The sequence below is a fragment of the Exserohilum turcica genome, assembly GCF_000359705.1.
Source record: "Exserohilum turcica Et28A unplaced genomic scaffold SETTUscaffold_4, whole genome shotgun sequence".
NCBI lineage: Eukaryota > Fungi > Ascomycota > Dothideomycetes > Pleosporales > Pleosporaceae > Exserohilum > Exserohilum turcicum.
This window is the reverse complement of record NW_007360247.1, coordinates 396,823-424,759: the sequence shown is the minus strand read 5'-3', so window position 1 is coordinate 424,759 and position 27,937 is coordinate 396,823. Positions and strand designations below refer to the sequence as shown.

The window sequence follows — 27,937 nt, the reverse complement described above, 5'->3', positions numbered from 1 at the left end:
ATAAAAGCTGGCGTACGCCTACTCCTCCAGCTGCTGTCGCAGAGGCTGTCTGGCAGGCTCCGTACCCAAGCAACGTACGCGAGCTTGAAGCCCCAATCAACGCTAATACGTGACCGGGTTCAGCGGCATAAGAGTTCATCACCCAGCGTCAATTATTGCGGCAATTGGCCAGCTTAAGAAGGGGGCAGAGATAATGATGCTCTCGGCTGAGCTAATGCGCGATCGGCTCGCCAGCCTTGAGAGGGCTAATGAGGCAGCAACAAAGCGTAGGCAGCGTAAGAAAAAGCGGATACAGAAGCGAGGAGTACTTACAAAGGGAGCTGGAGAGGATCTACTCGCTCAGCGCGAGGCTGATCAGCAGATTGCTCATGAAGAGCGTCAGAGAGGAGAGCGATCAGGTGTTAGCCGCCAGGCTTTGGCGCGCTGTAGTAGGTGCAGAGAGACTGGCCATAACTCGCGTACGTGCAAGAAAGATACTCTAGGTACTGCTTAATCTATTATGTTAATATGTAGTAAAACAACTATATTGTGGTGGAACTACAGGCTTATAGAGGTGCGCAGGTTTGGTGGGGTGCGGCGCTCGCTTGCCTGCGGCGCTCGCTTGCCACATACGTTATATATATCATTCAACATCGTTATTTTCCAACTTCATACATATATATATATATATATTTCTACTTGATCTTGTCATATGATACTCGACAGGATTCTCGCACAATGTAAGTACTTTGTTTATTTATTTATTTATTTTCCAAAATACAAACGGACTATGTTAATGGGTGTCAAGAACCGTGTCTCCACAGCGCATCCGCCATCTTAGCCACCTGCGCCATGGCCTTCACGTCGTGCACACGCACGATATCCGCACCTCCCTGTATCGCAGCCGAGACCGCCACCGCAGTCCCCCATACACGTTCCTGCGCATCCTTCACACCCGTGACATGACCTATAAACGCCTTGCGGCTCGTCCCCACCAGCCAGGGTAACCGCTCTAACCCGGGGTACGACGCGAGTTCGCACTGGCGGCGCAGTAAGTCGAGATTATGGTCTCGCGTCTTTGCAAAGCCAATGCCCGGATCGAGCATGATGCGCCAGCGGCGCACGCCCGCGTTCTGCGCTGCGCGGAGACAATCGCGCAGCTCGCGCCCGACTGTTTCCACGATGCCATCTGGATACGACGTCAGCGCTGGCGTCGTCATGGTCGTTGGCGTGCCCCGCATGTGCATCAGACACACTGTACATCCTAGTTTCGCCATGGTGCCCAGCATAGCGTCGTCCATTGCGCCGGCGCTCACATCGTTGATCATGTTCGCGCCTGCGGCTATGGCTTGTTCTGCTACACTCGCACGGTACGTATCCACGCTTATAGCGATGCCGTGGGCTTGCGGTATCGAGCGGATGAGTTTGATGGCGGGGAGAACGCGCGCGAGTTCCTCTTCCTCGCTGACTTCTCGCGCGCCGGGCCGCGTCGATTGCCCGCCTACGTCGATGATGGTGGCGCCTGCGTCAATGTGTGCGGTGATGGTGCCGCGGAGCGTTTCCGGGTCCCGCTGGTAGTTCTGGCCGCCGTCTGAGAACGAGTCCGGGGTTACGTTCAGGATTGACATGATGCGTGTGGCGGGGTGGGTGAGTGCAGACGACATGGGGGAGAGAGAGGGGCTGAGAGGGACCAGCGGCACAAGGGGAGCATCGGGTTTGGGGAGGGAGGCTAGACGCTCGTGAATGTGTGAGTGCTCGAATGGGAGGGCGAGGGTGTTATCCTGCGGTATGAGTCTGATTGCCTTTTGTTAGCCACACAGAGGTGAATTGATATGAGACTGGTAAGGGTGAGAACGCACTCGCTGAGCGGCCGCAAGACGAATTCCCGTTCAAACATCAGTGCATGCGGGATCTGGAGCCGGTCGTCTGCATGCTGGGTTTCGCCGAAGAGCAGAATGTCCAGGTCGATGTTTCGCGGGCCTTTGTCGATGAGCTTCACGCGGCCCATTCGCTGCTCAATGGCCTGTAGCTCGTCGAGGAGCTCGAGGGGTGAGAGACTGGTTTCTATCTACTCCCATTGTCAATCCGATTTTCTGTATGCATGCCAGAAGAGAGATGCAGCGCATACCTCGCAAGCACCATTGACAAAATTGTCTTGATCAAGCACGTACATGGCCTTGCTTTCCCACAGGCTGCTGGTCTGCACGATGCGGATTTTCCCACTCGCCTCCATTTCCCGGCATGCCTGCTCAATCATGGCGGTCCTGTCGCCCATGTTGCTGCCCAGAGCAACGAAGACATGTTTGTTTTTCAGAGGCTCGGTACCGCCGCTTAGACTCGATATTTTTCTTCTTCCTCTTCCTGTTGCTGGAGTGCATGGCTGCGGCGCTCGCAATAGGCGCCAAGAGCTTCCATTATGAAGGTTGAGTGCAGGTGAATATGCCCCGCGAGTGCTAGGTGCTGTGTGAAAATTTTCAAGCGCTCGACTGGACAGCCGGGCACTGGATGCTGCGAGGGGCCTGGCGGTTTGGTGGACACAGCATGGCGATATGATGATCCTCAGTGGCGCTGCACGCGGGGCGCGGGAGAGCAACATGGTGGCATGTGACGCAGCCGTCACAAAGGAACAAGTGCATGCTTACCCCATGCCCCAGACGGAGCTAGTGACGTATGTGGCTAGCGTTCCCCGTGTTACAGACCCGAAATGCCTCGGCTCATGCCTCGGTCTGCTGAGACTTGACGACGACTCGACACTTCATAAGACCCGCGCTGACGCCGCCTTGCGTGCTTTTCCATCTCTGTCGCGAATTTTCCCAAGTCCCCTTTTTTCTCGTCGAGTCTCTCCTACATCCCAGCACTAGATTTTCATCGCGACATCGCCGTCATCATGGCTTCTCCACGTATGTATACTCCGGCCTCCTAGTTGCTTGACGTGCGCATGACGCTGACCTGGTCACAGAGCAAATCCGCACCAAACTGACCGACCTGCTGAAGATCCAGCACCCCGTCATGCTCGCGGGCATGAACGTGGCTGCTGGACCCAGGCTCGCCGCTGCGGTTACGAATGCTGGAGGTCTCGGTGTTATTGGAGGTGTGGGATACACGCCCGACATGCTTCGCGAGCAGATTGCCGAGCTCAAGGAGTACTTGAACGACAAGAGCGCGCCCTTTGGTATCGATCTGCTTCTCCCTCAGGTCGGAGGCAGCGCGCGCAAGACCAAGTACGTCATGGCTCTCCTGGCTGCCCCTAAGACGCCGTACTAATCAGAAACAGCTACGACTACACAAAGGGCAAGCTGAACGAGCTTGTCGATATCGTCATCGAGTCCGGCGCCAAACTCTTTGTCTCGGCCGTTGGTGTCCCTCCCAAGGCCATCGTCGAGAAGCTACACAAGGCGGGCGTTCTCTACATGAACATGATTGGACACCCCAAGCACATCAAGAAGTGCCTCGATATCGGTGTTGACATCATCTGCGCATAGGGAGGTGAGGGTGGAGGACATACTGGAGACGTCCCAACATCCATCTTCATTCCCGCCGCTGTCAAGATGGTCCAGGGCCACAAGTCGCCTTTGACCGGTGAGCAGGTCCAGATTGTCGCTGCTGGTGGTATCTTCAGCGGCCAGTCGCTCGCTGCCATGCTCACATTTGGCGCCGCTGGTGTCTGGGTCGGAACGCGCTTCATCCTTTCTGAGGAGGCTGGTGCGCCCAAGGCCCACCAGGAAGCCGTCCGCACCGCCAGCTGGGACGACAACATCCGCACAATCATCTTCACCGGACGACCGCTCCGTATCCGCAACAACCCATACGTGGCCAACTGGGAAGAGAACAGGCAAAACGAGATCAAGGAGCTCACAAGCAAGGGCATAATACCCGTTGAGCACGACCTGGAGAAGCTCGGCGACGACATTGACGACGAGACCATGGACAACGCGCGACCCTTCCTGATGGGCAAGGTCTCCGCCGTTGTCGAAGAGAAGAAGACTGCACGCGAGATTGTCGACGAGCTCGTCACCGATGCCGTCAAGTGGCTGCAGATTGGAAACTCGATGATTGTTTCCAAGCCCAAGCTCTAAAAACATTGCTTTTTGTATATAATGAATCAAGAGATTTTCTTATCCCCCATCTTTACTTTTCCAGCATGAACCGTGCATCAGAAATAAGCAGTCGCTGGGCTGATGTATCGTACCGTGTTGTTTACTTGGTGTGCATGTTCCTCGATTGTAGTGCTGCTTTGTATTTCGGGTGCGAAGTCACTAAGCCACGAGGTATACACTTAATCAAGGCCGTGGTCACAAGTGTATAGATGGCGTTGTTCGTGTGCTACAGAATTTTGTGTCAAGGTGCCCTAGTTAAAAGAAATGTCTTAGCAAGCTTATGTACCAAGATGGCATTGGATATGTACATATCGACGAAGGTCAAAGTGCATATCATGACCCACGGAGAAAATATACAGTCCATAGGCTCGATCTATCTATGCTTGAACAAGGCCGTTAGGTATGAAAGATATAGTACAAGGTGTATAACTACTGTCGCAAAAACAATCTGAATAGAGAGAACGACCCGCTTCCTCAAAACCTCCCTCCCCCTCCTTCCTACGCAGTCGCTCTCGGCGGCGTCCAAAGCCGTTTGCCCTGCGAATCATGCGGCGGCACTCTCACCAGAACCGTCACAGATGCACATCCCAGGACAAGGATAAACACCGCGAGCGCTCCTCGCGTCTGGCACAGAAACAGCGTGTACAGACCATACAGCACCACGACAATCTGCCAGAAAAACATGTACACACATGCACAAATCTTTGCTGCGCAATTGCGGGTAACTCTTAGTAGCATGCTGGCATATGCCCAGTACGCATTCCACCACTCGCCGAAGGTAGGCGGCGCAAGGATAGCCGCCCAGTGCTCGCGTCGACACTGATGCGACAAGTGCTGTGTAGCGAGGGAGTGGGGATGCGGCGATCGCTGCTCCAACACATAGCTCCACACGATACTCAGGTTGCCCGTCCAGCTGTACGGCGTCTCGTGCTGCATGAAGCGCTCCCACTGCTGTACGGTGGCCAGCGCCGTTTCTCGGCTGACGACGAACCATTCTCGATGGCCTTCTACCGGCGCCTTTGCAGCACACGCCCGCGGCTTGCGCGCGTGTGCCAGGTCCTGCTTGATGAGCCTTTCCAGGCGCCCGTGGTGCGAAAAATGTCGGTTGTGGAGACGTGGATGACGTCCGGGGTGAAGTTGCAGCATTCTTGGTGCTCCTTGATTCGGTGCATGACGCAGCGTGTTGTCTTGCCGATCTTGTAGCCTGCCGATGGGTTCTGTGGATCGCGGACAATGTATATGACGCCTTTCTTGTCCCGGGGGCTAAGTGCTGTTCGGAGTATTTCACGCAACATGTCGTGCGTGCCGCGCGGTGTCTCTGATAGTGTGGGTCGCGGAGAAGAGCGTTGCTCGTTGTCGTTGGACTGGAAGCCAGGAGTTTCTGGACACGTGCTAGGTCCTGTCGGCATAGTAGAGTTTGAAGAAGCGGGTTCTTCGGAAATAGACTCTGATCGTGTATCAGATGATGCTGGAATGGCGCGAGGCTTTGAGGCCGGGCGGCCATTGGAGGATTCGCGAGTTGTGGAAGGATTCCCTTGGGCAATGTTCGCGTCTTGATTAGCCTTGACATGCGGCCTCCTTCGAGGCCGGTTCGGAGGTGTAGGGGATGGAGCTAATTCCATGTCAGACTCGCTGTTTGTGTCTGGTGATGAGGGTTGGGGCCAGCCCTGTTTCGTTGTGGTCAATTTTGCAGAAGAGGGTCGGATTTCTGCAGGCAACGACATATATCCCATTAGCTCGGTAGTTAAAGGTGATTGTAGAAAGGTATCAGAGACTATGTTTGTAGAAAGTGTGTGTGAATATAGAATGAGAGTCCTTGATTGAATAATGTAGGTTTTGAGCAGACGCACTGGTATGTCACTGGGTTAAATAGTGCGGTTCATCTACTCATACCTTCAGCCTTGTGACGGGCTATGGAATCATACCCCAGCTTGTACACGGAGCACATAGGTAAACGTGTGCAGTGCTGAGTATCAACAATTGCTACCCCTATGGCACAGTTGTTCGTATGCTTGGCTGTGCATCCTTCAGGAACGATAATGGACGCTCATGAGCATCACTGGTTACTGTTGAAGCTGAACAATGTATTGGAAGATGTATTCTTCGTGCTGGAATGGCGGCTGCGGGTACTGGCAAAAGACGTAGTTAGTGATGAAAGAGGTCTTCGTCCTGGTACCTTTGATGCTCTCCTCGCCAGAGCAAGAGGTGGCTGCGCGTCCCAAAGCCGCATCAAACGTGGGGGTTCGGTGCCTGCGCCCACTACTACACAAGTGCGAAGCATCAGTGTAAGATTTCGAAATCCCATGAGCAAGGCTGACAGCTCAATAGTCGCGCTTGATGGCCATATACGAGTTCACTGGGTAGCCTTAGCGGCTATGGCTGAGAATCCCGGTCGTTCAAAGGAATTAGTGGCTACCATTTAGGCAGGTAGACTGACGGTGCGACATTTCGTGTATCATGTCGTATTCGACTGGCACCATTTGTGCATCTAAGTAGGGGAATGGGTGAACAGACATAATAATAGATACGACAAACCCGGCGACGAACATGTATCTAGAATGAAGTTAAATGAGACCTGGGGGAAACACAGCTCTGGATGGCGTGTGAAGATCGACCGCACCCGAGATTGCGTTTCTTGGCCATGCATGGCTCGGTACTGCGTGCATATTGCAACGATAATCGCGACAGTGTGTTGACTGTGGGCTACACTGACGATGCCGTTACACCGACGTGAAGCCGTAGCCTCGGGTTTTGGTGTTTTCGGCCTACTCATCTCGTTCCGTAAACTTTAGATTGAACACGGTCTGCAGAGGTGTTTGTTTTCTGATTGGAACAAATTTTTTTGGAGGCTTTGGAAGTTACGCACTAACAATTTAGGCTCTGAATGTTAGATTGCTGATGAACCACGCCAGAACGCTGATCACGGGAATACGTTACCGGCAGTATACAACTCAAGCCTGGGTGTTGAATATTGGCTTATCGCACCCTATGGAGTAAATGTATATGCTAATGCCGAATGCATTTTGTGGGTAGATTTATTGATAAAAAAAGACAAAGAAATCATGACGTGTTGCCCGCCCATAATGGAAGTATCGCTGGTCTGGACATGGCTTATTCCCGGTGTATCACATATGCGAAGAGCGTGACCGTGATACAAAGACTATGAAGTGGGGCAAAAATATGAAGAGACTAAAGAATATTCAGACACAGAACCATGCGATGCAACCATGGGCGGCCAGCCTGAAGACGCTGCCTGGTGGTGGCACTCTCAACGACATTCAGCATGTGGGGCACGCTAGCACGTTTCAGTTGTGGCCGGGCGCCTTTCGGACATGGTTCGCCATCTTCACCGACACTCATCTCACCTGCATCCTCTGTTCGCTGATGCCTAGCAAAGCTATCTAACACTCTGTCTACATGCTCGCCAGTGTCCAGCCAGCTGGTTACGGGTTGGGGCTCAAGTGGAAGGAAGTGCTGTCCAGATAGTATCTGTCGCGCCTTTGCTCCAAGCAGCCTTTCAACAGACAACATGGCGACGCTGCAGACGCCAATCTCACCAAAGTCTTCGTTTTCAGACATCCCGCCAATCTCACAGTGTCCTAGCATATGGGTCAGTACACATCCTGTAGTTGTTTCTCATGCCAACTAACATCACCAGGACGCAAAAGCTGCTAGGTTTACTCCATGCGCTCTGCCCTATGTCGCAACTGTACCAGTCATTATTGCAGCCCTGGTCTTACTGAGGTACTCCCTAAGAGTAACGAGTGATTACTGGCCAAGATGGACAAAACCATTCATGCAGGAGAAGAAAGAGAAGCTGGACGAGTTTGAAGCCCCTTCAACCCAACGACCATGGAGCGCCACGATTGGACTTTTAATTACAGCTACCATCGGTCTTACCTTCCAGACTATCCATGTATTCATTCCTCACCATGAGTCAATGGCTATACTTCCGGCAATTGCATGGGTAAGCAGTCCCCAAGTGGCTTGCGGTATATGACTAATGAGCTCTGTAGGCTATTGCAGTTGCCATTATCATGGTAGAGCGACCGAGGACAGCTTCTTTGTCGCTTTTGTGGCTCTTCTCTGGACTTTTACTGGAACAGCTGATCATGCTATCTCACCAACAAACAAAATTTCTAGCAAAAGATCTTCTATGGGCCATTGCGCCCGTGGCAGCATTAGTTGCAATCATCCTGGTGCTCAATATGCCGCTGCGAGACCCAATGCTACCAAAAAAGGATATTAGTGCCGCCTTCGATACCTCGACTGTTCAGCTGCGCACCCCCGAAGATAACCTAACCCCCTGGCAGTACATGACTGTATCATGGATGGAGCCATTGATTAAAAAAGGCACAACACGCCAAATGGAAGACGAGGATATCTGGGACCTTGGCTGGGAATTCAAGCATGCGCGTTTACACGAAGCATTCAGAGCACTCCCCGGATCGGTAACCAGGAGGATTTTTGTAGCAAATGGCGTAGATCTGCTGCTCACGACATTGATAAACATAGTACGCTTAGCAGCAAGTAAGTTTCTGGTTCTGTTCTTCCATACGTATCAAGAATCTGACTCTAGCAGCCCTCCTCGCGCCCGTTTTCCTCCAGCGTCTCCTTGCCTCAATGAACATTCATAATGACCGCGCAACCATCACATACGCGTCTATCATTCTTGTATTGCGTTTGTCATCCGCACAGCTCAATGTCTTCAACCTGTGGTACCAAAGGCGCGCGTATGAGAGATGCAGAGGCGAACTGATCACGATGCTCTACGAGAAAACTCTGCACCGCAAGATCCTGGGTGCCAAACAGCGGGCGACAAAAGATCAAATCAATGGCGAAACTAACGGCCAGACGCAAGATGCGGAAAACGGAGACACACATCCTACCGAGGAAACAGCCAAGAAGACTCCACAGTCTCTGAAGGACAGTCTGCTTGACTCTTTTCGATCAGTATTCACGAAGAAACCCAAGACTACGGAAGAAGAGTCTGACCCCGCATCAATGGGCAAGATTCTGAACTTGATGCGCAATGATGCATACGAAATCGCGCAGCGCTTCTGGGAGTTTTCTGACATCATCACTAAGCCTGCTGGTGCGATATTTGCAGTCATACTCATATGGCGTATGCTGGGCTGGGCATGTCTGCTAGGTGTACTAGCTCTGGGTGCATCACAGCTCCTGAACATTGTCATTGCTCGGTTACAAGTTCACTTTGAGAAAAAGCGACGAGCGGCGACAGACGAGAAGCTTCAACGAACAAGTCAGTTTATCGAGTCGATTCGACACTTGCGATGGTATGGATGGCAAAGCGCGTGGCTTGATGATATTCTTGAGTCTCGCCAGAAAGAGTTGCATTTACGCGTTGTCAACATCTTCTTCACTACTTCGCTTGCTTTCATCTTGCGATTCGGCTCTGGACTCTTCCCGGCTGTGGCCTTTTACGCCTTCACGAAAATGGCACACCAAGATTTGCGTATTGACCTCATATTCCCTGCTATTGACCTGTTCAATCTGTTGGAAAGCTACCTCCGATCTCTGCCACAGTTAGTCACGACCTTGCTCAATGCATACGTCGCCATGGGTCGCATCGAACAGTTCATGGCTGAACCCAACAAGGAGGAGATTGGCTTGATGCCCGAGGGATCTGCTGAACTTAGCATGCACCAAGCCTCCTTTGCTTGGCCGGGTATGGATCAAAACGTACTCTCTGACATCACGCTAGCCTTTCCTCCTGGATTAACAGTGGTTTATGGAGAAGTTGCCGCAGGAAAAACAGCGCTATTGCAGGCATTGCTTGGCGAGCTAGACATAACGGCCGGTGAACTCGTGCGCCCTGACCAAATGGTTGCATATTGCGCGCAGACCCCTTGGCTGCAGAGCATGAGTATCCGAGACAACATACTATTCTCGCTTCCCTATGAAGAGGCGCGTTACAAGCAAACACTGGAAGCGTGTGCGCTGTTGCCTGATATGGCAGAGCTGAAGCATGGCGATCTATCAAACATTGGCGAAAATGGCATTGGCCTATCCGGTGGACAAAAGGCTCGCGTAGCGCTCGCTCGAGCAGTGTACAGCAGCGCAAAAGTCGTGCTTCTCGACGACCCCTTGTCGGCTCTTGATCACCAGACGGCAGAGTTCATCGTCGCAAAACTGCTGGCGGGGCCGTTACTGCAAGGTCGAACAACCATACTCGTGACACATCGAACGGAGCTTTGTCATGGTCTTGCGAAGCAGTGGGTTCAGCTAGAACAGGGCCACGCAACGATCCATGAGCCCACACAAGCTGAGGATGCCAACGCCCTGAAGCGGACGCGAACAAGCGAAACTGAGTCTGAGGAAGATGCAAAGAAACGCGAAGAAGAGCAAATAGCAGCCATTCCAGACAAGTTCATCGAGGACGAGCATCGTGAGAAGGGCGGAGTCAAGTGGAGCGTGTACTGGCGGTACATCAAAGCAGGAACACTGCGGTGGTGGTCTATGGCGATCTTTGTCATGGCCGCTTTCCGTGTCCTCGACGTCGCTCAAACCTGGTTCATGAAGTCTTGGGGCGAAAGCTACGATAACGTAGAACACAACGGACTCTTCGGTTTCTTGCCACCGGCAACCGAGAATGTCGACCCGTGGCTCTGGACATTCTTCCTCTTCGTGTCTGGAACCGCCATACTATTTTGGTGGACGCACCTGATCATGTTCGGAACTGGTTACCACGCGGCAAAAACTATCTTCAAGAACACGATAGAGCGCGTTGCTAGTGCGACATTCCGATTTTACGACGTCACGCCAGTGGGAAGACTGATGAACCGATTGACAAGCGACATGAATACGATTGACGGAGATCTGAGCAGCGCTTTTATCATATTTGCCTGGCAGATTATTGGCTGGATAAGCTGTATTATCATCTTCCTGTCGTCTACGCCGGGATTCATAGCGTTTGGTGTAGTACTCTGCTGCGGATTTGTGTATTACTTTTTCCGCTTCCTGCCCACATCACAAACTCTGAGGCGTCTTGAGGTAAGCTCCATTGCAAGATACAATCGGCTGAAGCCTGTCGTACTAACGTCAAGTAGATGGTTTCGCTTTCTCCTTTGATGAGCAATTTCGGTGCTCTTGTCGAAGGACTAACGACGGTGCGAGCGTTCAAGGCACAACAGCGTTTCCAGGCTCGCGTCATTGAGGTCGTAGACAACTTCCAGAAGAACGATCATTTCTACTGGTCTTTGCAAGCGTGGCTAGCCCTGCGCTTTAGCATCATGTCGGGCAGCTCGGCGCTCATCATGACGCTCATTGCTGTATACACGGGCATCAGCCCTGGACTCACGGCCTTTGTGCTCATTACAGCAGGCAAGTTCGTCCTTCACACGGAATGGATATGCAGGATCTACGGAACCCTGGAAATGGACTTTACCAGTGTCGAGCGCGTGGTCGAGCTCTTGGACGTGGAGACGGAAGCGCCTGGTGTTGTGGAGCCGCCTGCACACTGGCCCACGTACAGCGGTGATATCGAGTTTGACGATGTGACGATTCGCTATGCAGAGAACCTTGAGCCAGCACTGCAAAACATCACACTCAAGATTCCAGCAGGGTCAAACACGGCCGTCATTGGGCGCACAGGCTCAGGGAAATCAACGCTGGCTCTCAGTCTCCTCGCTACAATTGCTGCTGAGAATGGCAGGATCCTCATAGACGGCATCGACATTTCGACGGTCAAGAAGCAGGCCCTCCGCAGCCGCGTCACGTTTCTCGCGCAAGAACCAGTTCTTTTCCCCGGGACCATGCGCAAGAACCTTGACCCCTTGTCAGAGTACTCCGACGCCGCTTGTCTCGCAGTGCTACAGAAGATTGGAGGGGAGCAGTACTCATGGAGCCTGTCGACTATGATTGAGGGAGGCGGCAAAGGGCTTTCCCAGGGTCAGCGGCAGCTGGTAGGGCTAGCAAGGGCTATGCTGAGGAGGTCTCCGATTCTGATCATGGACGAGGCTACAGCCAGCATTGACTTTGAGACTGCGCAGCGGATCCAGAGCGTCCTGAGGGAAGAGATGAGCAGCAGCACCGTGATCACGATTGCACACCGGCTCGAGGCGGTCAAGGCGGCGGATTACTGTGTGGTGCTTGGCAAGGGCAGGCTGGTCAAGGCTGGCAGAGCCGAGGATATGCTGAGGGAGGGAAGTGAGTTCCAGGCGATGCTCGCATAGACGGTTGGGGGGGGGGTTAAACAGATAGCTGGCTGGAGATGAATTGCAGGCATACGTCTTCTTGAGGCGCATTCTTTTACGTTGGCGTTCGTGACCACGTCAAGTGCACCGTGTATTAATGGCTAGCCGACGCATCCACATCATCGGAGGTGAGGCTTGCGTGGCACCGCCACAATTTGTCTTGGCATGGGCAGGGATGTGCGGCAGGCGGCGTAGTAAAGGCCGCATGTTCCGCGTCCCCAAAAGTCTCACAGTTCCCAATCTGCAGCGCCCCTTGCTATATTCTTTACTTTTCAGCATGCGGTGACATGCCCACTGCTCACTTGTAACCTGCTGTCCACGTTAGTTTGATACTGACCGCCTCTAGCGCCTCTACAGTCCCGTCGGAGGTGTCGCTGGCTCCGCAATCACACAGCAATCACGCGGACGCCCGAACATGGCTGCCGCGAAGCCTTCCGATAGCAATGGCCAGGCCGCCGGCGACCACGAATTGGAGCAGATGGCGGACAAGAAGCCGAGCCTGCCCGTCGAGGAGGACCTGATGCAGCTCGCGCGTCTGGGCGAGATTGGCGCGATACAGAAGCTCTTCGACAGCGGCAAGTATGATGCCACGTACAAGGACGAGCAGGGCATAACGCCGCTTCATGTGTGTATCATTCCGGCCATGTAGCGACGAGTCGACGCTGATCAGTCAACAGTGGGCGGCGATCAACAACCACTACGCTCTCTGCCACTTTCTCATCCAGGCCGGCGCACCCATCAACGCAAAGGGCGGCGATGCGGTCGCAACACCCGTGCTATGGGCCGCGAAGCGCTGCAACTACTACGTCGTCAACCTCCTTCTCGACCACGGCGCAGACCCACTCCTGACCGACGACCAAGGCTTCAACCTCTTGCACAGCGCCACGCTCGACGGCAACGTCTTTCAGCTCGTCCTGCTCCTCCACCAAGACATCCCCGTCGACATTCCCGACCCGCAGAGTCACACCCCACTCATGTGGGCCGCATACAAAGGCTACCCGTCTTGCGTCGACCTGTTCCTCCGATGGGGCGCAAACGTGTATGCCACTGATGATCAGGGCTTCACGGCGCTGCACTGGGCGCTCGTAAAGGGCAGCCAGGGCTCCATCCAGAAGCTGCTCGAGTACGGCGCGGATCGCTTTGCCAAAAACAACGACGGGAAGACGCCAGAGGTGACGGCGCAGGAAATGAATACAACGCGCCAATGGCACCGTGCCCTCTCCGAAGCTGGCTTCGATAGAAACGGCAATCCCAAGCAATTTCCCATTCCCGGCATCAAGGATGCAAGGTGGTTTCTGAACCGCTTCATGTTCTTCTGGCCTTTTGCTATTCTCTTCGTTGGGCTCTATTTAGTCAGCCACTACCCTGCGTTCCTCGGGATTCCCCTAAGTCTGATTGTTACGTACCTGATGCAATGGGGATCGCAGAAGCTGTTAAAATGGGGCCCTTCAAATATGCGAAGTGTGCCTCATACTGTGAGTTTGGCGCAGAAGCATTTGAAATTCGCTACTGACCAGAATAAAGCCGTTTTTGGCCGGTATATTTGCTAGCACGTTATTTTGGGTTGGGCTTCGCTGGATCACGACGGTTCTTCCGCGTAAGTTGACCCTGAACAACAGTCGCTATCTCTCTAACAAGCGCAGTTACAATACGAACGAGTTTCTTTCTCAATCTTCTCTTCGCCATCTTTTACAGTCTCACGGCATATTTCTACTTCTTCGCAATGACTTGCGATCCCGGCTTCGTTCCCAAATCGGCGAGCAGGAGCGCTTCCAAGGCCGTTATCGATGAACTTATGGAGCTACGACAATTTGACGAGCACCATTTTTGTGTCAATTGCATGGTGCGCAAGCCTTTGCGTAGTAAGCATTGCAAGCGATGCGAGCGCTGTGTTGCAAAGAGTGATCAGTGAGTGTCAATGATGCACATGCGCAGGATAGAGCTAATCGTTATAGTCACTGTCCGTGGGTGAACAATTGTGTTGGAAACAACAATCACCGTCATTTTGTGTTCTATCTCCTGGCTTTGGAGACGGGAATAGTTCTCTTTGTCAGGTTGGTGCTTGACTGTAGGTATTCGTCATATTTTCACATTTGGGCTTTGCTAAGGTATGCAGACTTGGAGATTCGCGAAGCGCCCAAAGAGTTTGCAGAGTGCGCTGTCATCTCACCGGAACTGTGCAAAGTTCTGAACAAGGATCCTTTTACAATTGTGCTGGCGATATGGGCGACGTTCCAGCTGACTTGGGTGACGATGCTGCTTTGTGTGCAGCTGCTGCAGATTGCGCGCAATCTTACTACGTATGAAAGCATGCGTGGACATCTCAATAGCCACACGGCTGCCAACGCGGTCAATTCGTTTGTCACAACTGGCGACATAAGCCAAGAGGTGTCGAGCGGGGGTAACGCGCCAACAAACGGCTTCGGGTCTGGCCAAGACACTGGCGACGCTCCGCGCCGGCGGGAACCCAAGGCCTCTATTCTGGATCAGTGGAAGCGTCTCCTTGGGATCGACACGTTTGTCACGATTGCGTTTCACGGCAGCCAAGGCGAGCAAATGCGCCGGCAAAGACAGGGCAACCCCTTTTCACGCGGTATGGTTACCAACTGCAAGGATTTCTGGTGCGACGCGAGCCCGGTGTTTGGATCCAAAGAGAGCGGGTATGCCAGGCTGGGTGGCGAGCGAGTGGATTACACCAGGCTATACGAAGTGCCAAAGATGAAGTATCAGCGCAATGGCGGGGGTGAGGGTGGAAGGTATGAGAGCGTGGCTGGGGAGGAAGAGGCATCATGATGAAGGGTTGATGAAGCTGCGGTAACGTTAATGACTATGCAAAGCAACGGCGACGAGTGTTTCAACGTTTCAGCAAGCTTTACAGTTTCGCGTCTTGGGACACATGTCGTGTATAGTAGACGGCTCTGCTCGGCTACTAGAAGAATTGCCGACATGGCCTCTTCAGCTACACCGGAAAGGCCAAAGCCTCGGCTGTGGACAGCGCTACGTGGAAACCCGCCGCGGCGCGGGCTAAGTCAGCGTGGGTCTCGCGCGCACATGCGGAACGGTCCACCACCTACGCTTTCTGCGCTTTGATTTAGATATTGTGCTCTTGCGCGCACCACACTCCTTTTCAGTCTTGTTCTTTCTGCTCAGCGGGCTGTTGCAGCCTTTGGGCGAGCGCCAAATGTCCAAAATGACATCACACGAGGTCCTGCGCGGGCTGAGAAACCTTTCGCGATGGGCTGGTCCGATACCGAGACAGGTTGCGGCGGGACGACAACTCGCAGGTAGCAGAGGGCGGAGGGCCATGTGCACAACGTGCGTGCGAAGCACACAGGCTCGGAAATCAGTATCTGCGCGCTCACATGTGGCGGTGGTGGGCTGCAGAGGGTATGCGCAGGTCATGGCGCAAGAAAGTACTGGATCGCGGGACTCGTCCCAGCCCAACGATGGCGAGAGCATGTGCTAAGACGTGGACAGTCTTTCCTGAAGAAGAATATACCATCGAGGGGACGCATGGTCCCATGGCCGAGTACAATGTGCGCGTGCAGTCCGGCCGCCTGCGAGACGACGAGCACCAGCGCAACATCATCCGAAGCCTGCAAGACCTACACGACATGCTGGGGAGTTACACCCAGCCTCCGGTACAGCAACCCACGATCGAATCGCTGCAGCCGGCTAAAAAGAGCCTGTTCTCTTTCCTGTCGTCCTCCAAGCCGGCCGGCTCGGCACTCCCGCCCATCCCCGAGTCGCTGCCCAAGGGCATCTACATGTATGGCGATGTAGGCAGCGGGAAGACGATGATGATGGATCTCTTCTACGACACGCTACCGGCAAACATTCAACGAAAGACACGGATACATTTCCATGCCTTCATGCAGAGCGTGCACAAGGATTTGCACAAGATGAAAATGGTACACGGCAACGACATTGATCTGGTTCCGTTTGTGGCGGCGGGGATAGCAGAGCGCTCGTCGGTGCTGTGCTTTGACGAGTTCCAGTGCACCGACGTGGCGGATGCCATGATCCTGCGGCGGCTGATGGAGGGCTTGATGGCGCATGGCACTGTGATTGTGACAACGTCCAACAGACACCCGGACGACCTGTACAAGAACGGGATACAGCGCGAGTCGTTTATCCCCTGCATCAATCTGCTGAAATCGCGCCTTACGGTGCTGAACCTCGACTCGTCGACGGATTACCGCAAGATTCCCAGGCCGCCCTCGGGCGTCTATCACCACCCTCTGGATGCATCGGCGCAGACGCATGCCGACCGGTGGTTCCGATTTCTCGGTGACTTTGAACATGACCCGCCACATGCTGCTGTGCATGAAGTGTGGGGGAGGGAGATCCACGTTCCCAAAGCTAGCGGCAAGTGTACCGTGTTTAGCTTTGATGAGATTATCGGGCGTGCTACAGGTGCTGCTGACTATTTGGAGCTCACGCGACAATACGAAGCTTTTATCATTACAGGGGTTCCTGGCATGAACTACCGCAGTCGAGATTTGGCCAGGAGGTTCATCACATTTATTGATGCCGTGTATGAGGCGAGAGTGAGTGGACATTTGGGCAAATATACATGGAACTCTGTGTGTGTGCTAATGGCGTGACAGGCCAAGTTGGTTATGACGACAGCGGTTCCGCTGACGTCGCTGTTTGTTGACCAGGCAGAGCTCAGCGACGCGGTAAATGCAAGCAAGAAAGCCGGCAAGGCAGCGGATTCGTCAGCTTCGTTGACCGGAGCCCCCAAGGCCGGTGAGGATGACGGAGAGGCAATCTCAGATGTCATGCGCAATCTCATGGATGACCTGGGCATGAACATGAGCATGCTCAAGAACTCGTCCATTTTCAGCGGCGACGAGGAGCGGTTCGCGTTTGCGCGGGCCCTGTCGAGATTGAGCGAAATGGGCAGTCAGGAATGGGTGGAACGGGGACTAGGTTTGGAAAAGAGGGGTGGGAAGGGTGAGATGGAGGGATGGCAGAAGGTAAAATCAAAGTGGCGAGAGGACAACATGTAGAGCAGGCAAGGCAAAACCAAACCAAGGAAAAAAAAACATGGAATGTGCAAAAAACACCAACAGCAATTGATGCGCCGAGTGCTTGTGGCAGCGTAATCGTACATGAAACACGGTGCTCGGCAAGGATACGTGGTGCTCGGTGTTGTAGCATCATGGACGAATTGGGCCATGGGGGTGGTCGATCAAGGCTTGCTTGCTGCAGCGCCTGATGCACCGACGGGCGGAAGCAGGGCGTGTAGCGCCGCAAACGACCGACATGAGGCCTGATATCACGATATGACGAAATGGCGATATGCGCTGGCGGGGGAGGGGCGGAGAGTGCAGCAGAGACGGTAGCAACAGCGAGACGTGAGGGCCTCCAAGAAAATTAAAACGGGCATTGTGCTAGTGCTGGTGCTAGCGGTGGTGGCTTGTCGTATAGGCGCAGGTGCAGGTGTATGGTTGTCGGGTGAGAGGAGCGAGCCCAAGCATTGCGTCTTGGGCGCCGAGCACGTGGAGGGTCCAATGGCGGGCGCAACAGGCCGAATGCGGTGAGCCGAGGGGAGTAGCGGCCGCATGGCGCGTTAGGCGAGCAGGTGTGGCGGTGCGGCGTCTCGGTGGACTGCTATTGGCCGAGAGGGCGCTGGAGCTGGGATCATGGACAAGTAAAGGTACATGCGACACGACGGGCCTAGCGCCCACCGCCATGGGCTGAGAGGGCGGCGGGCGGCGGGCGGTGAGAGGGCGCGGCGGCCAATGGGAGGCGCGGGGCTCGAGGCGCACGCGGGGGCCTGATCACATGGAGCTTGGCAGTGCGTCATTGGGCCGGCGCTAGCAGAGGCAGCCGCGATATGCACCTTCTTTTTGCCCGCGTCGACACCGCACGCGCCGCCGCCGACCCCAACCACCACGGCCATGGACACCCCACAATCATATCACACGCCGTCAGCTGTCCTTATCGTGCAGAACCAGCTCCATCATCCTGCACCGCTATCCTCGCCGCGTGTGTGGAGAAGAGGGTCCTCGTGAGACGCGTGCTCCCCAAACTAGCCTGTACCCTGGCACCACTACCACCACCACTACCACCACCACCACTACCGCGATTCCGAGCACCACCACCACCATGACCGTGGCCATGGCCGACTCGTGATATAGTCCTCCGCCCGTCCGCCGGCTTTCTTCCTGCTCCTCTGCTCTGCACGCCCTCTGCACTCTTCCTCCCCGTCTCGCCCGCCGCCCTCCAGCCTTTGCTCGAGTGCCCCGCCATGGTGAAGCTGACTCCGTGGCGCAAGACGCACGACGCCAGCGCTGCTGCGTCGACGGACAATTCGACGCAAGAGAAGGATGCTCCGCGACGCAAGTGGAACCTGGGAATCCTCAGCGACCCCGAGACGGACGAAGTGCCCGGCTCCGTCATTCTGCTCTCGCGCGTCCATAACCGCAACGAACCGCTAGGTCTCCAGCATGCCCATGCCCGCACCTCGGCCTCGTCGCTGCCCACCACACAGCGCCCGCAGCCCCAGCGCACCATCTCGCACGGCTCGCGCCACTCGTCGCGCTCGCGCCAGCCGGAGAAAAAACGCACAAAGGATGGCCGCTTCATCCTCGATCCCCAGCCAGAGGACTCGGCAAACGACCCCCTCAACTGGAACCAGGTTCGCCGCGACCTGGCCCTGCTGTCCCTCGGCTTCTACTGCATGATTGGAGGAGGCATGACGCCCTTGCTGGCTGCCGGTTTTAACGATGTTGCCAGGACCTACAATGTGTCGATACCCCAGGTGGCCCTGACCACGGGCTTGTACATGCTGGGTCTTGGTCTTGGCAGTGTTGTTGCTTCGCCCACGGCCATTCTGTACGGAAAGAGGCCCGTCTATCTGGGCGCCATTATTCTCTTTACCCTCTCGTCCATCTGGTGTGCCCTGTCACCCAATTATGCTTCGCTCGTCGTTGCTCGTATTGTCCAGGGCTTCGCCGTCTCGCCCGTCGAGTGCCTCCCCAGTGCCACTATTGCCGAGATCTTTTTCCTCCACGAGCGGGCATACCGTCTCGGCATCTACACCTTGCTGCTGCTCGGTGGAAAGAACCTGATTCCTCTTGTGAGCGCTGCCATTGTGCAGTCCATGGGATGGAGGTGGGTTTTCTGGATCACCGCTATGATTGTCGGCTTCTGCTTCTTCCTCATCTTCTTCTTTGTCCCCGAGACCTTCTGGGACAGAGCCCCCAGGCCAGCCAGGCGCCGCAATCGGGCTCGCAGCCAAAGCCCCGGAAAACACCACAGCCACTTTCACCTACCGAACCTGCACCACAAGAAGCCTGCGGGAGACGCCCAAGGACAGCCGGGCGTGTCTGTGCCTGCAACACCACAGGTTATTTCGCCTGTGGCATCCCCGCTGGGCCATCCTGTAGCCTCGCCTTCGGAGAACGCTGCCAAACGCCACAAGAATGCACACGTTGGATTCGCTGAGCCGGCCCCTGACGAGAAGACGGCACACGTTGGATTTGCCGAACCGGACGTCGATGAGAAGGCGGCAGCGCACCACGTCAACTTTGCTGAAGAGCATCCACGACACGCCAGTGCTCCTCCAACGCCCCGCTCCCCAATGAGTATCCATTCCACCCCCGGCGAGACACAACGTCAAGACTATTTTGGCCAAATTACACCATCCACCAACACCGATCCAGAGAAACAGGACGCTCGTCCAGGGACTGGCCACACAGGTTCAGACGGAGCTGATGCTGTCTCGGAACAATTTTCCATTCACTACACCGACTACTATCGTGATGCCCCGCCAAAGTCGTATCGCGAGTCACTCAAGCCATGGAACGGCCGCCTTGCCAAGGACAAATGGTTGCGTGTGGCCATTCGACCGTTTATTCTCTTTGCCTACCCCGCTGTTCTGTGGTCATCGCTTGTATACGCGCTGGCTGTCGGTTGGCTAATTGTACTGTCTGAGTCCGTTGCGCACATTTACCACGATACTTCATACCACTTTACACCCCTGCAAGTCGGTCTCGTCTACATTTCGCCTTTTGTAGGCGGTGTCCTTGGAACGGCAGTAGCAGGTCGAGTTTCGGATCTTGTTGTGCGCTTCATGGCGCGCAAAAACGACGGCGTGTACGAGCCTGAATTCCGTCTTATCATGGCAATTCCCATTGCTATTAGTACGGTCATCGGGCTCATGGGCTTTGGCTGGAGTGCCGAGGAAAGGGATGCATGGATTGTGCCGACTGTCTTTTTCGGTGTCATCAGCTTTGGCTGTTCGTTGGCTAGTACCACTGCTATTACCTTTGTTGTGGACAGCTACCGCATGTATGCTGGCGAGGCGCTTGTCACGCTCAACTTTTCGAAGAGTAAGTCATAGTCGCTTGTTCTGCTTTCCCTTATACTAACACTCCTCTAGACGTTCTCCACGGCTTCATCTTCTCCCTCTTCTTCCCGCACTGGCTTGAATCCAGTGGCAGCAAGAAGACCTTTTTGGCCATTGGAGGCATCCAATTGGGCTGTTTGTTATTTTCCATTCCAATGTATATATACGGCAAGAGAGCCCGCATGTGGACTGTCCGCAAGAATTTGATGGAGAAATTTTGAGGGCAAAATTTCTAGATTTAGATATGAGTCTCACTCAAATTCATCGTCTTTGTTCATATTTTCAAAATCTGGTCCCTGGGCCCCTTTGCATCGTGACTGTGACGGTAACCAATATCTCTAAAGTTGACAGGTTCCCACCACCCGTCGTTAGCATTATTGAATCGGCTGGTTTAGGTATAGTTGATGTTTGTTTTGACAGCTTGGCGCTACTGACATGATTGCCCGTTGCAATGCTGATCGCTATGCCGTAAACTGCTCGTATCACTATCACTATCGTGTTTATGCGGTGTGATATAAGACTAACTACTTGCATATGGCGATGCATTCATACGGCTCGTGCTCGGCGCTAGCACATTCTCAGTACTTTAGACGAAGAGCGCCAAGTGAACGGGCCGCAGCTAATTTTAGCACCGAGGTTTGCCGTTGCGTTATCGTGCAGATGCTGGCAACTCGACAAGTGCAAGCGTACCATGGCGCCTGTATCGATGCCGTCCGCGCTCACGTTTGAGCTGCTGGGGAAATGCTCCGTATGTGTTGCTGATAGAGAGATGGAGATTGTCACATCAGCATCTGACAGGCACAGGTCACCAGAGCACGTGCTGCGACGCTTCACCTTCCTCATGGCCCAGTCCCACTGCCCATCTTCATGCCTGTCGCAACGCAGGCCTCGCTCAAGGGCCTGACGCCAGACCAGCTTGAAGACCAGGGTTGCCGCCTCTGTCTGAACAACACTTATCATCTGTATGGCAAACACTGGCCCGCCCATGCTGCTCTCGACTGACGTGTGCGAAGAGGCCTCAAGCCAGGACAAGCAACGCTTGATGCCATTGGCGGTGCACACAAACTGCAGTCATGGCCACATAATATCCTCACAGGTGCCCGCCACAACACGTCACGTGCAGCAAGACTACAAGATGCTGACTGCTACAGATAGTGGTGGGTGAGTGAAGACTCCCAACCAGGCGCACAGAAGAAACACCCGGCTGACGCGCCCGCCAGCTTCCAGATGGTATCGCTGCTGAAGCTCGCCAAAGTGACCGAGGAGGGCGTGCGGTTCCTCAGTCCGCACGATGGCGAGCCCATGCTGCTCACGCCCGAACACTCCATCTCGCTGCAAAACTCTATCGGCAGCGACATCATCATGCAGCTCGACGACGTGATTGTCACCACGTCTCCCGACCACGCCCGCATGCGCGAAGCAATGGAGCGCTCGGTCCGCTGGCTCGATCGCTGCATCCACGCGCACAAATACCCCGAGCGCCAGAATCTCTTCTGCATCATCCAAGGCGGCCTTGACCTCGACATGCGCAGAGAATGCACCGCTGAAATGGTCGCTAGAGACACGCCTGGAATCGCTATTGGAGGCTTATCCGGCGGCGAGGAAAAAGCCGCGTACTGCAGTGTCGTCAAGACATGTACCGAGCTGCTTCCGGGGAAGAAACCGCGCTATGTCATGGGCGTGGTATGTCGCTCTTGATCCTCACGCAGCCCCGTTTCTTTTTTCTTGCTAACCGCACCACCACCGCAGGGCTACCCCGAAGACCTGGTCGTATCCGTAGCCCTAGGCGCAGACATGTTTGACTGTGTGTGGCCGACGCGAACCGCCGTACGCCAATCCTCCCTCCCTCCCTCTCTCTCTTTTCCACCTCAACACTAACGTAGTAACCGCGTCTCCAGCGCTTCGGCAACGCAATCACTTCACGCGGCTCGCTCAACCTGCGCAACGCCCTCTACGCCCAAGACTTCACTCCCATCGAGCAGGACTGCACCTGTACTTGCTGCCGCCCTGCATCCAGTGGCGGCCTCGGCATCACACGAGCATACATCTACCACGTTACTGCAAAGGAAACGGCAGGCGCCCATCTCCTCACCATGCACAATGTGCACTACCAACTTACGCTCATGCACAACGCCCGAGAAGCCATTCTCCAGGATCGATACCCGCAGTTTCTGAAACAGTTTTTTCACTCGCTGTATCACGGCGAGAAGAATAGGTATCCGACTTGGGCTGTGCATGCCCTGAGAGGTGTCGGTGTTGATCTTCTGGCTGAATAAGTGCGCGGTTGTGAGTTGTGTGAGTAAGTATGTGTGTTTGGCTTATGTAGGAGAATTCAATCGTTTTTTCTGGGAATCGGAAATTAGGGGTTTTTTTTGGGTGCTGTGCTTATGATGCGGGGATTCAAGCTAGTAGTGATGGGCATAAGTAGGCATACCATGTATGTTCATGTGACTTTTACTCGGTGTGCATTGACAAGCTTTGCTCTAATTCTACATACTAATCTGTCATGAGCGCATCTTACATGGAAAGGATACTTGAATCTTCTCCCCCCTTGGTAAGTACGCACTGAGTACGCAATGGAAATATGCATTCACAAGCCCCATCTCCTAAAAACATCTACAAACCATCTTCCCAACACCCATTTAACTGCACACACACACACAAAATTACAATCTCCCGCTACGCCTCATACTCGGGCGGACTCCAAACCGTCGTGGATCCAAACGCGGGAATCGCATTCCCCAGCACACCACTAAACCGCTGTACAAAGGGGTGCGCCAGCACGCCCGTCACGCTACTCAGCAGGAAAATGCCCCATTCGGACTGGGGATTCGCAATGTGCGGCGCGCCTGGGATCAGGCGCTGGGCCTTGTCCACGTACTGTCTTGTGATGCGCTCGTAGTTTGCCAGGGCGGCGCGGATGTCGGTGGGGGAGCGGGACAGTTCGCCGGCGAGAACGTAGGAGCCTACGATTGCGGCGCCGGTGCCCTGCGGGGGGGGGGGGGTGCTGTGTTAGTAGTTCGGCTTGTGCGGTTTCCCAAGGGGAATGGGAGGGGAAGACGTACAACACCTGATATCGGACTGGGACAATACGCAGCATCACCCACCAACGCTACATGCCCTTTCACCCACGTATCCATCTTCACCTGCGCAATCTGCTGCATGTAAAAGTCCTCTGCGGCACTCATTTCGCGGATGCAGCGGTCCGCCTGCCATCCAGCGTCCTTGAACTCATTTGCAAACCACGCTTGCTGCTGGTCGCGGGACCCGCTCTTGAGCAGGCGATCGATTTCGGTGAAGCGCGCGAGATCTGGATCGGTGACGGCGAGGTACGTTCTCGTTGTGCCGTGGCGGTCCGGGCGCAGGAAAAACAGGCGGCCCCGCGACGCGTTGTACCACTGAGCGTAGTTTGTGTCGCGGGCGGCGTCGCGCGGCATGGTGAAGAGCGCAGAGTACTGGCCGAGTCGGTGCAGGTAGTCGTCGTTGTTGGGGCCGTGGCCAAAGACCAGGCGGCGGGTGCGCGACATTTGGCCGTCTGCGCCGACGACGACGTGGTATTGTGTTGGGGGTAGTTTGTTCTTGAATGTCACTTGGACCTTGTCGTTGTCTTGTTCGGCGACCGAAGCAATCATCTCGTCGAAGATGTAGCGGATGTTGGCATTGTCCTTTGTGGCCTCGTACAGGAGGCGTGCCATGTCTCCGCGCAGGATTTCGTATTCGCTCGTTGCTGTGCAGAGTCAATATGTAGGTTTCTGCATAATTGGACACGAGAAACGGCATACCGCTCTGACGCTCTTCCTCGCCGCTCGCTTCGAATGTGGCTCGTCTTTGGCCGTCTCTATACACGAATTGCATGCCGACTTCAGTTGTGTGGAGCTCTTTGACCTTGCCCAACAAGCCCATTTTCTTGACGATAGGTATGCATGATGAGCGTAGGTCGATTGCTTGGCCACCGAGACGCGGTTCGGGGCTGCGTTCTATAATAGTGATTTGAGAGGTTGGAATCAAGCGACTCAGCCAGTACGCAAGGCTCGGTCCTGCGATACCAGCGCCGGATATCAAGATATCGAGGGGAGATGAAGAGGCCATGTCTGCCTAAAGAAAGGGGTTGAATAGAACGAGAGAGTTCGAGAGTCGCGATTATGAAAGAATATGTGCAGGTGCCAATTGAGACTGTCGTGATGTTTGCTGATATTAAACAGACCAGATACCCTCTGCTATATATCTACGATACCTCGGTCCTAGTCAGTGCACACTGTGCACAAACAACGTTAACCGCCTGATCACGCATCTACATATTTGTGTCGTGAATCGCATTCGCATCCAGATCGGTGGTTCTGGGCTCATCTGTAAGTTTAGAGTGACATCACTAGGCGTCCCAGCGCCGTGTTCATTGAACACCGCAGGCCGCAATTGGCTGTTTCAGAGGGCTATATCTTGTCGTCAAGCAACGTTGCAGGCTTGGTACGGAGTAGTGTTGTCTTCCGGTGCCGCTGCTATGTCTGTTGTGAAGTCTGTAGCGCGGTGTCGGGGCGTGGAGAGGCTCCGAGCTGAGACCTTGCCGCATGTGGGGGCCTTGGTGGGAGAAGCGACTGGGGTGCGGGCGAAATTTTGCCGCCGCTTCGGCCTTACAGTGTAGCTGGCGATCGAGAGGAACATGTCGCATCGGTCCATGTGTATCGTCTGTGTGGTTAGAAGGAATGCAATTTGCACAAGAGCGACTTGTGGTCCTGGGCAGTATAGATGAACAGGCTAGACTGGTTCTTTCATGTTCTATAAAATGTCTCCTAGATGTAATCATACATTACTCATAACTGCACAAGCTCAAAACGACCAAAGACTGAGATATAAGGAGAGGGACGTGTACGTATCACAGGCGACTGCAGTCAAGAAACAGAGAACAAGCAACTAAATGAACAGCTTGTCACCATGGTACTTGGCATTCTCCCTGTAGGCAGTTGACTTGGCCGCAATGTCAAGCTGGCGCTTGGGAAAGCCCTCGAAAGATTGCGCATACGTCGCAACGGAATGAGCGATGAGCTACGACGTTTTAGTACTTGTTCATTCAACGCCCAAGTCTTGGAAAGTCTTACCTTTGTGTTGACAACCCAGGCTGTAAGGTTGACATTGCCGACATCATCGCAGAGCTGGTGGTAGCACGGATCATACCAATCACCTGCCTTGCCACCAAACATTTCAGCCTCCTTGTCCGTCTTGATGCCTTCGGCACCGGTTGCAATGCCACCACCAGGGATACCGTTGCGAATAAATCCATCATAATCGCTACGGCCGTCAAAGGGGATGAAGGTGTAATTCAGGCCCTCGTCCTCGTACCACTTGATGTACAAGTCACGAAGCTCCTCTGATCCGGTGGGGTTCACGGCATTGGTAGCATTGTAGATTTGGTAGGCAAAGTTGGGACTGCCCATCATGTCGTAGTCCATGAAAAGACGAATCTTCTGATTCTCCTTCTCCGAGAGCGAGGCCACATAGTAATCAGAGCCAAGCAGGCCTTCCTCTTCACCGGCCCACCAGGCGAACCGCACGCAGTTGGAGACGTTGAACTTGGTGAGCTGGGTAGCAACTTCGAGAAGCGAGATTGTGCCTGAGCCGTCGTCGTTGATGCCAGGACCTTCAGTGACGCTGTCGCTGTGAGCGCCGAGCATGACGCAATTCTCAGGGTCACCCTCAGCTGTCTGAGCAACGATGTTGACCGTCAGGATCTGGTTGACTTCGGCATCGATGTAAGCAATGGCATCGACGTGCTTTCCCTTGGCAAGCTTCTCCAGGATAGGCTCCGCTTCTTCACCGGAAAGACCAAAGGTTGCAACGTGGTCAGGAGATGGTGTGCCCAAAGTCCCGGAAACAGCATCCTTGTCATAATTGTAAACGACGGCCGCCACAGCGCCTTTGCGACCAGCGTTCTCCGACTTTGTGCCAAACGGACACACTCCGCGCTTGATAAAGGCAATGTTGCCCGCGACCGAGTCGGGGAAGTCGGATTCCTGGCAACCCTCGTTTTCGACGTGCACGAGATCGCCATGCACAGGCTCCTTGTCCTTGGTTGCCGGGGTCAGGCCCATGGGCGAGGCGGACTTGGGCACGCTGCTTCCGATGACCAGACGCGACTCGAAGACATTGCCGGACACAGCGGGGAACGACTGGTTGGAAATGGTGTAGTAGTCGCCGAGCTCGTGAATAGTCTCGTAGATGTAGGATAGGGTGCCGAGGTGGCCTGGAAGAGTGAGTATATCAGGCATGGACAGGGCACGTGAGCACGCGTACCGGCGCTACCAATCACTCTGGTCGGGTGGTTGTACTCGGCCTCACCAAGCTTTGCAATCTCGTACAGCTTCTTCGCACGCGTCATGAGCCTGTCGCCGCTGATGAGCTCCTGGAGCTTGGCTGAGTTGACCAGCGGTTTGGTTGCGTGGGCGTGTCCAAGCAGCGCCTGGCTGCCGGACGACAGAAGCGGCGCCTGGAGCGCGGATACGCTTGTTACGGCTGCGCACAGGGCAAATGCGGATAGGAAGACCATGGTGGAGAGTGCGGAGAGGGGAGAGGTGTGGACGGCGAGGCAGCGAGGGCAGCGCGATGTTTGTTTCGAGCGGCGGGCTCAGCGTTGCTATGACGCTAACACGTGCCTACTGATACGAACCATGACGCCTATCTCCGTGCACGGCAGGGCACGTGACCTGGGAGGTGGGGCACGTGATGTATCTAGGCGGGGCACGTGACGTGTCTGGGCGGCGCCAAGCCAAGGCCGCAATAGGATGGTCGCAGGTCGTGGGCGTTTATACGCCGGCCACGGCCCCGTTCGCCAAGCAAGGGAGCAGAAACACGGCCTCTTCACATACGCGCCGCCCGAGAGACATGCCTTATATCTCTGCCTGAAGGGATACGAAGTCTCACCTCTGCCTTGTCTGTGCGCATGCAGGTCGGTAGCCAGCGCTAGCCCCCGGAATGCAAGGCACGATGATGGCTATATCCGCTCCCCAGGGCTGCACGACATGCCTACTGGCCCCGCCGGCACCCCCCAGGCCGGGGCTATGGCGATTGCACGATGCCAATGCCACGATGGCGACCCTTTCCCGCCTCGTGTCTGTATAGCGTAGATTGCAACCTGTCCGATGCTGTCCCAGCCAGGCGCGGAGGCTGGGCCCACGTCAAGGCGCAGCGGGCGAAACCTTGTTCCGGCCCCTCTGGCCCCTCTGGCCCAACACCAGCCCGCGCCGGTCCACAGCCAAGCTGTATCAAGCACCGCCAGGGACGCTCCCCGATGC

The 27,937-nt window shown here is 54.7% G+C and overlaps 11 protein-coding genes across 11 annotated transcripts; 7 read left to right on the top strand and 4 right to left on the bottom strand.

The window, feature by feature from the left end:
- Positions 1 to 757: 757 nt before the first annotated feature.
- SETTUDRAFT_118568 (uncharacterized protein) lies at positions 758 to 2,490 on the bottom strand. Its single transcript, XM_008030073.1, has 3 exons — positions 2,108 to 2,490; positions 1,839 to 2,047; positions 758 to 1,773 (listed from the first exon to the last, which is right to left on the bottom strand). Exons 1-3 carry the CDS (start codon positions 2,252 to 2,254, stop codon positions 783 to 785), a joined length of 1,347 nt encoding a protein of 448 aa, XP_008028264.1. The 5' UTR covers positions 2,255 to 2,490; the 3' UTR covers positions 758 to 782.
- A 275-nt stretch (positions 2,491 to 2,765) lies between these two features.
- On the top strand, positions 2,766 to 4,055 carry SETTUDRAFT_172406 (uncharacterized protein; the record flags this gene model as incomplete). Its single annotated transcript, XM_008030072.1, has 4 exons — positions 2,766 to 2,879; positions 2,939 to 3,200; positions 3,254 to 3,440; positions 3,462 to 4,055. The coding sequence occupies exons 1-4, from the start codon at positions 2,867 to 2,869 to the stop codon at positions 4,053 to 4,055; spliced, it is 1,056 nt and encodes a 351-aa protein (XP_008028263.1). The 5' UTR covers positions 2,766 to 2,866.
- A 565-nt stretch (positions 4,056 to 4,620) lies between these two features.
- SETTUDRAFT_32796 (uncharacterized protein) lies at positions 4,621 to 6,024 on the bottom strand (the record flags this gene model as incomplete). Its single annotated transcript, XM_008029876.1, has 4 exons — positions 4,621 to 4,745; positions 4,769 to 5,083; positions 5,107 to 5,850; positions 5,970 to 6,024. The coding sequence occupies 4 exons, from the start codon at positions 6,022 to 6,024 to the stop codon at positions 4,621 to 4,623; spliced, it is 1,239 nt and encodes a 412-aa protein (XP_008028067.1).
- A 91-nt stretch (positions 6,025 to 6,115) lies between these two features.
- On the top strand, positions 6,116 to 6,440 carry SETTUDRAFT_21119 (uncharacterized protein; the record flags this gene model as incomplete). Its single annotated transcript, XM_008029793.1, has 2 exons — positions 6,116 to 6,361; positions 6,405 to 6,440. 2 exons carry the CDS (start codon positions 6,116 to 6,118, stop codon positions 6,438 to 6,440), a joined length of 282 nt encoding a protein of 93 aa, XP_008027984.1.
- Positions 6,441 to 7,605: 1,165 nt separating this feature from the next.
- Positions 7,606 to 12,278, top strand: SETTUDRAFT_42594 (uncharacterized protein; the record flags this gene model as incomplete). Its single annotated transcript, XM_008029945.1, has 5 exons — positions 7,606 to 7,686; positions 7,735 to 8,043; positions 8,093 to 8,606; positions 8,659 to 11,090; positions 11,147 to 12,278. The coding sequence occupies 5 exons, from the start codon at positions 7,606 to 7,608 to the stop codon at positions 12,269 to 12,271; spliced, it is 4,461 nt and encodes a 1,486-aa protein (XP_008028136.1). The 3' UTR covers positions 12,272 to 12,278.
- Positions 12,279 to 12,544: 266 nt separating this feature from the next.
- SETTUDRAFT_164196 (uncharacterized protein) lies at positions 12,545 to 15,162 on the top strand. Its single transcript, XM_008030071.1, has 6 exons — positions 12,545 to 12,917; positions 12,970 to 13,767; positions 13,817 to 13,889; positions 13,936 to 14,200; positions 14,248 to 14,360; positions 14,409 to 15,162. The coding sequence occupies exons 1-6, from the start codon at positions 12,708 to 12,710 to the stop codon at positions 15,083 to 15,085; spliced, it is 2,136 nt and encodes a 711-aa protein (XP_008028262.1). The 5' UTR covers positions 12,545 to 12,707; the 3' UTR covers positions 15,086 to 15,162.
- Positions 15,163 to 15,451: 289 nt separating this feature from the next.
- On the top strand, positions 15,452 to 17,330 carry SETTUDRAFT_164195 (uncharacterized protein). The gene is made up of 3 exons (XM_008030070.1): positions 15,452 to 15,705; positions 15,770 to 16,842; positions 16,903 to 17,330. Exons 1-3 carry the CDS (start codon positions 15,693 to 15,695, stop codon positions 17,305 to 17,307), a joined length of 1,491 nt encoding a protein of 496 aa, XP_008028261.1. The 5' UTR covers positions 15,452 to 15,692; the 3' UTR covers positions 17,308 to 17,330.
- Positions 17,331 to 18,384: 1,054 nt separating this feature from the next.
- On the top strand, positions 18,385 to 20,879 carry SETTUDRAFT_164194 (uncharacterized protein). Its single transcript, XM_008030069.1, has 2 exons — positions 18,385 to 20,637; positions 20,688 to 20,879. Exons 1-2 carry the CDS (start codon positions 18,552 to 18,554, stop codon positions 20,873 to 20,875), a joined length of 2,274 nt encoding a protein of 757 aa, XP_008028260.1. The 5' UTR covers positions 18,385 to 18,551; the 3' UTR covers positions 20,876 to 20,879.
- Positions 20,880 to 21,335: 456 nt separating this feature from the next.
- On the top strand, positions 21,336 to 22,981 carry SETTUDRAFT_42590 (uncharacterized protein). Its single transcript, XM_008029944.1, has 7 exons — positions 21,336 to 21,402; positions 21,459 to 21,616; positions 21,668 to 21,750; positions 21,806 to 21,815; positions 21,875 to 22,337; positions 22,404 to 22,481; positions 22,553 to 22,981. Exons 1-7 carry the CDS (start codon positions 21,346 to 21,348, stop codon positions 22,928 to 22,930), a joined length of 1,227 nt encoding a protein of 408 aa, XP_008028135.1. The 5' UTR covers positions 21,336 to 21,345; the 3' UTR covers positions 22,931 to 22,981.
- Positions 22,982 to 23,281: 300 nt separating this feature from the next.
- SETTUDRAFT_118550 (uncharacterized protein) lies at positions 23,282 to 24,743 on the bottom strand (the record flags this gene model as incomplete). The annotated part of the gene is made up of 3 exons (XM_008030068.1): positions 23,282 to 23,642; positions 23,720 to 24,381; positions 24,437 to 24,743. 3 exons carry the CDS (start codon positions 24,741 to 24,743, stop codon positions 23,334 to 23,336), a joined length of 1,278 nt encoding a protein of 425 aa, XP_008028259.1. The 3' UTR covers positions 23,282 to 23,333.
- Positions 24,744 to 25,405: 662 nt separating this feature from the next.
- On the bottom strand, positions 25,406 to 27,192 carry SETTUDRAFT_138344 (uncharacterized protein; the record flags this gene model as incomplete). Its single annotated transcript, XM_008030067.1, has 3 exons — positions 25,406 to 25,694; positions 25,748 to 26,889; positions 26,940 to 27,192. The coding sequence occupies 3 exons, from the start codon at positions 27,190 to 27,192 to the stop codon at positions 25,563 to 25,565; spliced, it is 1,527 nt and encodes a 508-aa protein (XP_008028258.1). The 3' UTR covers positions 25,406 to 25,562.
- Positions 27,193 to 27,937: the final 745 nt, after the last annotated feature.

What these genes read in the sequence shown, in the direction of transcription:
- SETTUDRAFT_118568 (XM_008030073.1), bottom strand. Translation starts at nt 2,254, where the DNA reads ATGGGCGACAGGACCGCCATGATTGAGCAGGCATGCCGGGAAATGGAG. An exon ending in TTGTCAATGGTGCTTGCGAG is followed by an intron (nt 2,048 to 2,107) that starts GTATGCGCTGCA and finishes CAATGGGAGTAG; the next exon opens with ATAGAAACCAGTCTCTCACC. An exon ending in GTCTTGCGGCCGCTCAGCGA is followed by an intron (nt 1,774 to 1,838) that starts GTGCGTTCTCAC and finishes AAAGGCAATCAG; the next exon opens with ACTCATACCGCAGGATAACA.
- SETTUDRAFT_164196 (XM_008030071.1), top strand. Translation starts at nt 12,708, where the DNA reads ATGGCTGCCGCGAAGCCTTCCGATAGCAATGGCCAGGCCGCCGGCGAC. An exon ending in AGGGCATAACGCCGCTTCAT is followed by an intron (nt 12,918 to 12,969) that starts GTGTGTATCATT and finishes ATCAGTCAACAG; the next exon opens with TGGGCGGCGATCAACAACCA. An exon ending in TGTGTTGCAAAGAGTGATCA is followed by an intron (nt 14,201 to 14,247) that starts GTGAGTGTCAAT and finishes TAATCGTTATAG; the next exon opens with TCACTGTCCGTGGGTGAACA.
- SETTUDRAFT_164195 (XM_008030070.1), top strand. An exon ending in ATGCCGTGTATGAGGCGAGA is followed by an intron (nt 16,843 to 16,902) that starts GTGAGTGGACAT and finishes ATGGCGTGACAG; the next exon opens with GCCAAGTTGGTTATGACGAC.
- SETTUDRAFT_164194 (XM_008030069.1), top strand. Translation starts at nt 18,552, where the DNA reads ATGGTGAAGCTGACTCCGTGGCGCAAGACGCACGACGCCAGCGCTGCT. An exon ending in CACGCTCAACTTTTCGAAGA is followed by an intron (nt 20,638 to 20,687) that starts GTAAGTCATAGT and finishes ACACTCCTCTAG; the next exon opens with ACGTTCTCCACGGCTTCATC.
- SETTUDRAFT_42590 (XM_008029944.1), top strand. Translation starts at nt 21,346, where the DNA reads ATGGCGCCTGTATCGATGCCGTCCGCGCTCACGTTTGAGCTGCTGGGG. An exon ending in AGCTGCTGGGGAAATGCTCC is followed by an intron (nt 21,403 to 21,458) that starts GTATGTGTTGCT and finishes TGACAGGCACAG; the next exon opens with GTCACCAGAGCACGTGCTGC. An exon ending in CGCGCTATGTCATGGGCGTG is followed by an intron (nt 22,338 to 22,403) that starts GTATGTCGCTCT and finishes CCACCACCGCAG; the next exon opens with GGCTACCCCGAAGACCTGGT.